Here is a 10,600-nt window from a genome sequence, read left to right as displayed (position 1 = left end):
CACTTTTTTTTTTTACAATGAAATCTGAGTTTTTTTTTCTTATAAAAAAATATTGAAAAATAAGAAAAATAAACTTTGATATCAAAATTAAATTTTTAATAGTTAAAGAAAAACTATAAGCTATAAAACAAAAAAGATGAGAAATCAAAATAAAGTTTTTGTATGAAGTTTTAAGTTACCATCTATTATAGCCCTTATTTTTACTTTGGTGATGTGACTTTTAATTAAATTTTTTTTATGTAATTAGGTGTTAATTTTGGTTTAAAAGGTTCAATTATACAAAAATAAATAAATTCAAGAACTAAATAAAAAATTTTAAAAAATTATTATTTTAATTTATGATAAGTGATAGAAAACACTATAATAATTTTTTTATATAATATAGTTATTTTTAACAGTAGTAGTAGTAATAGTAATAATTATAGAGGCAATGAAAAGGGAACACGGTGAAGACAGAACAGGATAGTGGACAGTTTTGTCATTTTAATCGGTAAAACAGAATAAACATTCAAAATTTTAGTGACCGTTTAGCGCCACCGGCTTACCAGAAATAGATATTTACGCGCTATGAATTGCTCGTCCTCCACTCCTCCCTTCATTCTAATTTCTCCGTTGCTACAATTAGATTTTAATTGCTTTTGGTTTTTGTTTCTCTCACTGCTAATTTCCTCTTTCTTTCTTTCTTTCATCTCGTTACCATCATCGTCATCTCTTAATATGCTCTCTCTCTCACTCCATTTGTTTTACTCTTTCGTTCTGTTTGTGTTTCTTGTTCTCTCTGTGAACCATGGATTCTTCTTCTTCTTCGACCACTACTAGAATGTTTCATCCAAGAAGCGCACTTCGAGAAAACCCTCAACGGAAAAAATCGTATGAAAACGTGAGTCTACAAAAATATATATGAAGAATTTAATTATGCGGTTCCTTTTCTTTTGCTTAATTTCACTGATTATTGCAGTTATGTTGTTTTGTGTTTCTCAATTAATTGTTTAGGTGATTTGAGAATTAGGGTTAGGGTTTTCTTTTTCTTTTTTGTGTGCGATTCTGTATGTGGGTTTCTTTGTGCCTATCTGTTTGATGAATTGCTTCGGAGAAAGAAGGGATTCTGGGCTTGATTTATTTTGTTATTCTTATTAAGTTGAAGATTACTAAATTTTGTAGTTGCATATGATTATATTCTTTTTGGGTTCTAATTCAAATTTTCTTGTTCTGGACAGTTGGATCGATTTATACCAAATAGGTCAGCTATGGACATGGATTTTGCGCATTACATGCTCACTGAAGGAAGGAAAGCCAAGGAAAACCCACCTTCACAATCGCTATACCAGAAGCTTTTGGCAGAGGCGTTCAATATGAACGGAAGACGAATTTTAGCCTTCAAGAACAAACCACCCACCCTGGTGGACCCTATCCCGTTGTTTTCATCATCATCTGTTCATTCTTCTAAACCTGTCAAGCCCCAGCGGCACATTCCTCAGGTTCATGCATGTTCTCATCTTTTTTATGCGTTAGAATCACGGGCTTGGTTTTCAATAGCATAAGTTGATAGGGATTTTTATAGTTTACAGATGTAGTTGCTGATTGTTTCTGTTATTTGTGATATCCTGTCTGACTAATTTTGTTTCTAAATTGATTGAATGTTTGGAATTGTTTTTGCAGAGACCAGAAATGACATTGGATGCCCCTGACATCGTGGATGATTTCTACTTGAATTTGCTAGATTGGGGCAACAATAATGTGCTTGCAATAGCTCTTGGGAGAACCGTGTATCTTTGGAACGCTTCAAATAGTTCTATCTCAGAAGTAGTCACTGTTGACGAGGAAGATGGTCCTGTCACTAGCATTAACTGGGCACCTGATGGACGTCACCTTGCTGTAGGCCTGGACAATTCTAATGTCCAGCTATGGGACTCTGCAACTAATCAAATGGTTTGTACTCTCTTCCATTTATTTTGGAAGTCATTTATTTCTTTTTTAGTTGTGATATAATCTGACTGATGATTTCTTATTAACGTGTCATCGGTGCAGCTAAGAACACTCCGAGGAGGTCATCGATTGCGAGTGACGTCACTGGCCTGGAATCATCACTTACTTACAACTGGAGGAAAGGATGCTAAAGTCATCAATAATGATGTGAGAATAAGAGAACACATTGTTGAATCCTATGAGGGACATCGACAGGAAGTTTGTGGATTGAAATGGTCAGCTTCAGGCCAGCAATTAGCAAGTGGAGGGAATGATAACCTTCTTTTCATATGGGATAGATTTATGGCCTCTTCAAATTCACCTAGGCATTGGCTTCACAAGCTTGAGGACCACACAGCAGCTGTGAAAGCCCTTGCTTGGTGTCCCTTCCAGAGCAATCTGCTAGCCTCGGGTGGAGGCGGGAATGATAGGCACATTAAATTTTGGAACACCCAGACTGGCACATGCTTGAACTCAGTGGACACCGGCTCACAGGTTTGCGCTCTTCAGTGGAACAAGCATGAGCGGGAATTGCTTAGCTCTCATGGATTTACAGAGAACCAACTCATTCTATGGAAATATCCATCCATGGTAAAGATGGCAGAGCTCAGAGGTCACACTTCTCCAGTCCTCTCTATGACTCAGGTATTGATAATGAACTGATTTTAAATCATAGATTTCTATAAAAAATTATGTTGCCTGTTAGAGTATGAAACCATGATCATATTAATCTATAACCTTCTTCATTGCTGTTATTTTTTTCAGAGCCCAGATGGATACACAGTGGCGTCCGCAGCAGGTGATGAAACATTGAGATTTTGGGATGTGTTTGGGAATCCAAAAGCGGCTAAACCTGCACCAAAGGCAAATGCTGAACCATTTGCTGATGTATCCCACTTCCGCTAACATCATGCAAAAGCAGCAATGATTCATTGTGAGTTGTAGCTAGCAGACAAAATTTCTTATTGGGTTGGGGATGGTTAACTGCAATATCTTGTAGACGTACTTTTCTTCTAGCCACTAATCATAAGAGAGAAGTCAAACTAACAGTACATCAAAGACAGAGCAAAATCTGAGTTACAGAGCGAGTTGGTCGCCCATGTAGTAGTAAATGCAGCGATATTGTCATAATGGGGCATGTACAGCCATGGTGGCAATTACATGATAGGGCACAAAGATGTAATGTCATAATACATAATGTATATTCTTTTTAGAGTAATAAAACAAAATTACGAGATACTTTTCTTACGTGCAGAACACGTGCCGCCAGTGTGATCATATATTTTCGCTTTTTAATTTTATATTTGCCGCGGAACTTGTGGCTTGCCAAATGGTTTGGGTTTTTGGTTTGGTGATCTTGGTTTCCTGGTTTGTCCTCTCTATTGCCTATTGCCTATGCTATTTAGTTATTGTTTGTTTTTATATTTTAAAAAATTAATTTTTATATTTTGAATTAATATTTTTAGTATTTTTAAATAATTTATATATACTAATCTTCAAAATAATTTTTTAAAATAAAAAATATTATTTTAATATATTTCTAGATATAAAATATTTTTAAAAATAATTATTATTATACTCTCTTATACTTCTATCCTACATACTTCTATCCTACAGCTATTTTTAGAGTGTGTTTTGAAGTGTGGTTGGTGTTATTTTTCAAAGTGTTTTTAATTTAGAAAAGTGTGTTTATAATATTTTTTATTTTTTAAAAATTATTTTTAAAATTAACAAAAAAAAAAATTCAAATTTTTTAGAAAGTGTTTTTCAAACGTAATGCCAAACTCCTCTTATATATCTCCCTTTTAGATTCATTTGGATTCCACTTCAACGACATGCTAGTGTGTGCAAACCACCAGTTTTTTTTCCCTGACTTTAAAGTTAGTACATCCTCCAAAGCCAAATAACTACTGAGAGATGTAGATGTAGATTTTATTTAGTATTATGGTAGCAGATAGTTTTGAAAATATTTTTTATTTTAAAATATATTAAAATAATATTTTTTTAAAAATTATTTTTAATATCAATATATTAAAACAATAAAAAATATATGATATAATTAACAAATAATATATATATTTTTTTATTTTTTATAACGAAAGTGAGTTTTACCCCCAATAAAAAGGAAACCATTTCTAGAAACCACTATTTGGCCTTAAATCTCAAGTTTCTTATTATTTTCAAGACTTGTTTTGCAGTTATGAAGGTATAACTTCCCATGATTGTAACGATCTAAATTCTGCGAAATTATCTTCAGACGATGCAATCTCTTCTAAGGCCATCTTCCAAAGATGAGCTCAATAACGCTCTAAAAGCTACGAATTCTTGTAGGAGTGCAGGTGCTCTTGGGCTGTAAACAATTTTTTATAAGACCTTTTGGGATGTGGCGGGGGACTGTTTATTCTGTGGTTCAGCGTGCCTTTACAACAGGCCATTTCCTGTAAACTTTAGCTGAGGTCTCTCCTATGTTGATTCCTATGAAAATAGAATCTGGTTTCTATGACTCACTTTAGCCCTATGAGACTGCGATGTGGTTTTTAAAATTCTAACGATGGTCTTGTCAATCGTGTTCACTCCCCCTGTTTTTGGATTTAATTTCTCCAACTCAAACTAGCTTTTTTCCAGACCGGCTTGCTTCTGATAACATTTTTGTGGTTCGAGTTCCCTTCACACTATTCGGGAGAGTAGAAAACGTCAGAAAGGAAGGGTTCTGAAGATAGATTTAGCTAAAGCCTACGACCGAGTTGATTGGAGATTTCTTGAACAAATTCTTATGGACTTCGGCTTTCCTGATCTTCAAGGGTTCTCTGATTATGAAGTGCTTACTAGTTCATATTTGTCAATTATTTGGAATGGTCAAAAGCTCGAACCTTCTTAACCGAAGAGGGGTCTTCGTCTGGGAGACTCTTGTGTCCATATATCTTCTGTTTTATGCATGGAGAAGCTGTCTTCGTTAATTGAGAAGAGGTTCGGAAGGGGTGAGCGGCGTCCGATATTCTTTCTGGGTAGAAATGGGCCTTCAATTTCTTATTTATTATTCGCAGATGATGTGACGTTCTTTAGGAACGCAACTATTGATCAGGCTCGTGCCACTGTTTTAACCCTCGGGCTGCCACATTATTTTCTGGGTACAAATCCTATGTATTCCATGTAGACTACATGGTTACCTAGGGTGGCTTGTGATGTAATAGCTTAATGTGCTCATCAATTTCTTGGGCTCATAAAGATGGAAAGCAAGGGGTTCATTTGATCGATTGGGACCTGCAGGTCACTTTGTCGAAATCCAGTGGAGACTTGGGCATCAACAAGCTCGTGAGTGTGATACTGCCATGGAGTTAAGCTGGAGTACTATTTTTAATTATGAGCCTGGCACATTGGGGCTAGAATTTTGCATGCAAAGTATCTGCATGCCACTGATATTTTTTTTCTCTCACAGGGCTCCTCGTGGTGCTTCTTCTACATGGAAAGACATTATTAAAGGTCTTGACATACTTAAGGAGGGTTATTGCTGGCGAGATGGTGATGGGATGAGCATATCGATCTTTCTGGTTTGATAGTTGGTGTGTTTGGAAGACCTTTATGTTATGGGATTGAGCGGGTTCCAAGTCAGCCGCACTTAGGTTAGTGATGTTATTTCTGATTCTGGAGGTTGGAAGTTGTTCCTGCTTCACGTTTTTGTTTCCTGCTTTCGTACTAGATACTATCAAAGCTACTCATCTTCCCATGTATGATTGTATGGGGGATTAAGAGAATATGGTCTTCTTCTTCGGATGTTTCTTATACAATCCGATCTGGTTCTTATACAGTCCTAAATTTCGCAGCATATTTAGAGAATGCCTATTGCTTAGAAACATAATTAAATTGTTTATGTTGCCAGCAACATGGAATAGAGTATTGACAAATGAAGCTCAATTTAGCGTAACTTGGCTCCCTCTTCCATATGTTCTAGGTGCTATCAATCTACAGAAACTGTTCCCATGGAAGATTCTGTATTATGAGATGATTTGTTAGGCTTAAGGAGTTTGGAGAGTTTTAGCGTGAAACAACTGGATTAATAACTGAGGTTCATTCCGAGGTAGTAGGGGAAAGATGTTTGGAGCATTGAGTGTACGCATGAGTACCGCAATGGTGCGAATGGCCTTTTAAAAAACTTGTTAAGTATGGAGGCAAAATACTTCCCTAAGCTTTTCTAGGTAATGCAACAAGCTACAAGCGTTAAGAGTGGCTGACGATGATGGTAATAGTGATGGTGATATTGATGAGGTCAAGTGTGTTATCACGGTGATGATAATAACATCAAGCTTGTTACCATAATTGCCAAGACTTTCTAGGATGACAAGGTCTGATTTTGATTTTAGGTTGACAACATGGTTTGAGTGAGGAGATATATCTGATTGAGAAGTTGTTGAAGGTTTTGTTAGGTAGAAGTGTTCATGATAGCATGTAAATTTGTCTTACTTCTCAACCCATGTGTGTTTTGGTTGTATGTTGTGGAATAACTTGGAAATGTCAAAAATAAATTTTAGAAATTAAAGGCTTTTCTGTTAGTTTTCCACAGACACACTACTTGATGAGTTTTAAAATCCAAGATGCTTAAGAATAAAGTTGATATGTTAGATAATTGATTGATTTTTTAGTTCAAGCAATTTGATTCATTCTCCATAGTTAATGTATATGGTGACTTGATATGGAAAGCCACATGATTGGTAATTGGTAGCAAGTAATACTTGATAAGCCAAATGATCGGTAGTTATGGTGGTAATAGGTTGTGCCTGATAAGGTACGTGATCGATAATTATAGTAGTAACAAATGATGCATGATAAGGTAGATGGTTGTTAATTAGCGCCTGTAAAAGGTTCCTATTTATAGACATGAAGACTATTTAATGGTAAAGTCAGTAACTTTATAGAGAAAGAAAGTAAAATGATATTTAAGAGATAAACTTTAAAAATATGTATGCTGAAAATATTAAGAATGAAAAGATTATAAACCCTTGACTAGAATGATTCATTATGTATTTATAGCCTATGAATTTTGTCTTTTATGAAGATAAGAGGTTAAAATATAATTTCACCTTTATGATATTTTGAATTATATTTTACTTAAAATAATATATATTAGATCAATATAAAATACTAAGAGACATAAGTTAGGTTCTAAAAAAAACCCTGATAAATGTTGGGCTTAAACCCATTAGAGATGGGAAACGAGTTTAGACATGCTGCTTGAACCCATGCATGTTGGGTTCAGGGTGCTGGCCACACTAGGTGTGCACCCATTTTGGGTGAATGTCCTACATGGCTCGAGCATGGTCTCTTTCGGCTCCCTGTTATACATTAAGCCCAAGTTACCAATATTGAGCTCAAGAAAGTTTTTTTTAAAAAAAAATTATTTTGAAGGGTTTTTTGATCTATTTTGAGAGGTTTTTTAAGTCTATTTTATTTGGATACATCACAAATAAATAATATTTGACATTATTTGATGGAAAAAAAAAGCTATATTTTTTATTTTTAATTTAAAAAGGAGTTTGGCATAAACTTACAATTTATCCACTTCATACAAAATATTTTATTCAAAATGTCATCAAGAGTGTTTGATTTCGTGTTTTTTTTTTAATTTTAATTTTTTTTAAGATTTTAAATTATTATAATATATTAATATCAAAAATAAATTTTAAAAAATAAAATAAAAAATATTATTTTAATATATTTTTATAAAAAACACTTTAAAAATTAATTATTATTGTAATATATCTGGTATCTTGTTTCCGAAGACAGATGAATGCTCACCCACAAGAACACTGAAAATCTGGGTATTATGTAAAAATAAAGGGACACTTTATAATCATTTTCATGTCCCAAAAACATTTCGAGGGAATTCAAACAACTCATCCAGGTTTTACCATTGAAGCTATCAAAAACAAGTTCATCCTCCGTTAATTTTCCACATCTAAAAGAAAATCTAGAAAACATCTCTATCTAACTATCAAATCCAATTCCCCGTCACTGAAATGAATCCAAAAGGAACGACCATATAAAAAGATAGAGGTAGATAACTGAAAATCAACGCGACCAAGTCTCCTCTATCCTTAAAAAAACCCTCCCTCATTTAAACACTACTCCAAAAAATAATCCAAGAACGAAAAATCCACACGTTTTGCACCTATCAATCTTTAAACCCTTTACTCCGTTAGACCCATTCTCTCTGTCTCTCTCCTTTTTTTTCATATTTCACTTTCCAGGAAAGCTACCAACAAAGAAAATTCCTGGAGGCATGATAACGCTTCCCTTGCTACATTTCTATATCACTAATAAATTAAATTGTACATTTGTCAGCTTCTTCTCCACCTTAAAAGAGTGAAAGTCTTTGTTCAACTTGAACTGGCGACCTTTTGACCAGTCCCGCCTTCCCCAGCCAGCCAGCCTGCAATTTATGCATACCCCGTAAAAACCTTGTGCAAAGCCATTCTTTCTATAAAATTCTCTCTTTTCTCTCATCTTGATATCTTGAGATCATACTGATCTTGAAACCCTCTCTGTAAAACATGAATGATCTCTTGTCCAGCTCCTTCTCTCGCTTTAGCAGCGAAGAAGCCCCCCCAGCTCACCATGTAATTCAGATGTCTGAAGCGCCATCCACTGGAGGGGTTAACCTTGAAAAGTTCTTTGAAGATGTAGAGTCCATCAAAGATGAGCTGAAAGAGCTAGAGAAGCTTAATGGGAATCTTCAGTCTGCACATGAGCAAAGTAAGACTCTGCACAACTCTAGGGCTGTCAAGGACTTGAGGTCCAAGATGGATGCCGATGTTGCTCTAGCATTGAAGAAGGCAAAGCTGATCAAGGTAAGGTTAGAGGCCTTGGACCGGTCTAACGCAGCGAACCGGACTCTTCCTGGGTGTGGATTGGGGTCTTCTTCGGATAGGACTAGGACTTCGGTGGTCAATGGGTTGAGGAAGAAGTTGAAGGATTTGATGGATGGTTTTAACGGGTTGAGGCAGAAGATATCCACTGAGTATAGAGAGACCGTGCAGAGGAGGTATTTTACAGTGACTGGGGAAAATCCTGATGAAAAGACTATTGATCTCTTGATCTCTACAGGTTTGTTGTTAATTCTTGGACCGATTTTGGTATTCGATAAAAGAACCTAAAAGCGTTAACTTTAGATATACGGCTAAAGATACAAAATTTATTTGCATGGTAAAATTGATCTCAACTTTTTTTCTTCTTCTTGGTATAAAAACGATTTGAGATAATTGGAAAGAGGGAGAATTTAGACTAGTGTTCACGCATGAGCGAGGGGATGATGTTTGTTCATCTCATATAGGTGGCAGCAACCCATGATGAGTGGGGACTGGTTGGTGATCGTTGACGGCCTTTCCCATTTGTACATGCAAACTCAATCTGCAAATCTTTTCATTTAGTTTTGTCTATGTGTTCGTGGGATTAGATTCTAGCTAGTCATCACTTGGATCGGCACTAAATTACTCTACCAGCTAATGAATGGAGTCCATTCAAATAAATTTACCGTGGTTTCTAGGAGTTTTTGAATTCGAGACCTTCAAGATTGGGATAGATTTGTTGCAATGGTCTAATGATTTGAAAATTTTGTCACTATACAGGTGAGAGCGAGACATTTCTCCAGAAAGCAATTCAACAACAAGGGAGAGGCAGGATTTTGGACACTATTAATGAAATTCAGGAAAGACACGATGCTGTGAAAGATTTAGAAAATAATCTAAAGGAGCTTCACCAAGTGTTCTTGGACATGGCAGTATTGGTTGAAAATCAAGGTGAACAATTGGATGACATTGAGAGCAACATGCAAAGAGCTAATTCTTTCGTGCGAGGCGGCACCCAGCAGCTACAGGCTGCCAGGAAACTACAGAAAAATACAAGGAAATGGACTTGTTATGCCATTATTATATTGCTGATCATCATACTTGTTGTGCTGCTCATTTTGCGGCCTTGGAAGTAGAGGTGATGTTGTCTAGAGATCGATATGTCTATACCCATCAGCTGTCCTTCATTCCAGCTTGTTACGATAGCATTTTATTTTATTTTTTGGTGTGTGGTTTATTTATTACTCTCTGCCTTTAGCGGATTATTAAGAGGCAGAGAGATTTCCAATCATAGGATATCGAATGCAATTTAGGCGTGTGAGTGCATCCAGATTGGGAAAGCCATGGATTCCCTTTTGGGTCTAGGCAGGCATTGCCATATTGGAGACAAGCAACCCCTTTTCGTATTTAGGTTCTTTTCTGTAACTAATATTTTGGATTTTAGTTTTTGCATCTTCTGTTCTTCCTGGCATGTTTATACGCGTTTTGTTGATCATGGGCCATCCCTCTATATATATATATGCTTGTAACTAGTCATAGAAAAATGCTCCCTTGCCCTTTATTCTATGTTGCTGGCAACTTCCATCAAATATTTGGTGCGTTGGACTTGTAATCTTCTGCTTCAACAAAGGTGGCTTCGGATTTTCAACGACTTCCACTTGGCAATAGGGACTTGACTAGAATAAAAGAAATGGAAGGATATAAAATCATGCGAGAAGGCACGTGCTCGAGATGCAAGGGAGACTTTGATTTTTCATTCTTCTGGAAATAAGGCAGACGAAACTACAGTAAATAAG

At 35.8% G+C, this 10,600-nt stretch overlaps 2 protein-coding genes across 2 annotated transcripts; both read left to right on the top strand.

Moving 5' to 3' along the window:
- The first annotated feature begins 512 nt into the window (after positions 1-512).
- LOC105138233 (cell division cycle 20.2, cofactor of APC complex-like) lies at positions 513-3,230 on the top strand. The gene is made up of 5 exons (XM_011044273.1): positions 513-880; positions 1,218-1,478; positions 1,660-1,929; positions 2,029-2,610; positions 2,731-3,230. Exons 1-5 carry the CDS (start codon positions 788-790, stop codon positions 2,869-2,871), a joined length of 1,347 nt encoding a protein of 448 aa, XP_011042575.1. The 5' UTR covers positions 513-787; the 3' UTR covers positions 2,872-3,230.
- Positions 3,231-8,122: 4,892 nt separating this feature from the next.
- Positions 8,123-10,365, top strand: LOC105138232 (syntaxin-121). Its single transcript, XM_011044272.1, has 2 exons — positions 8,123-9,063; positions 9,585-10,365. The coding sequence occupies exons 1-2, from the start codon at positions 8,511-8,513 to the stop codon at positions 9,938-9,940; spliced, it is 909 nt and encodes a 302-aa protein (XP_011042574.1). The 5' UTR covers positions 8,123-8,510; the 3' UTR covers positions 9,941-10,365.
- The last annotated feature ends 235 nt before the right edge of the window (positions 10,366-10,600 follow it).

The sequence above is a fragment of the Populus euphratica genome, unplaced genomic scaffold (genome assembly GCF_000495115.2).
Source record: "Populus euphratica unplaced genomic scaffold, PopEup_1.0 scaffold74.1, whole genome shotgun sequence".
Classification (NCBI taxonomy): domain Eukaryota; kingdom Viridiplantae; phylum Streptophyta; class Magnoliopsida; order Malpighiales; family Salicaceae; genus Populus; species Populus euphratica.
Note: the sequence above shows the minus strand (reverse complement) of the source record. Positions and strands in the feature narration are given on the sequence as shown.

What these genes read in the sequence shown, in the direction of transcription:
- LOC105138233 (XM_011044273.1), top strand. Translation starts at nt 788, where the DNA reads ATGGATTCTTCTTCTTCTTCGACCACTACTAGAATGTTTCATCCAAGA. An exon ending in CCCAGCGGCACATTCCTCAG is followed by an intron (nt 1,479 to 1,659) that starts GTTCATGCATGT and finishes TTGTTTTTGCAG; the next exon opens with AGACCAGAAATGACATTGGA. An exon ending in CAGTCCTCTCTATGACTCAG is followed by an intron (nt 2,611 to 2,730) that starts GTATTGATAATG and finishes TATTTTTTTCAG; the next exon opens with AGCCCAGATGGATACACAGT.
- LOC105138232 (XM_011044272.1), top strand. Translation starts at nt 8,511, where the DNA reads ATGAATGATCTCTTGTCCAGCTCCTTCTCTCGCTTTAGCAGCGAAGAA. An exon ending in TGATCTCTTGATCTCTACAG is followed by an intron (nt 9,064 to 9,584) that starts GTTTGTTGTTAA and finishes GTCACTATACAG; the next exon opens with GTGAGAGCGAGACATTTCTC.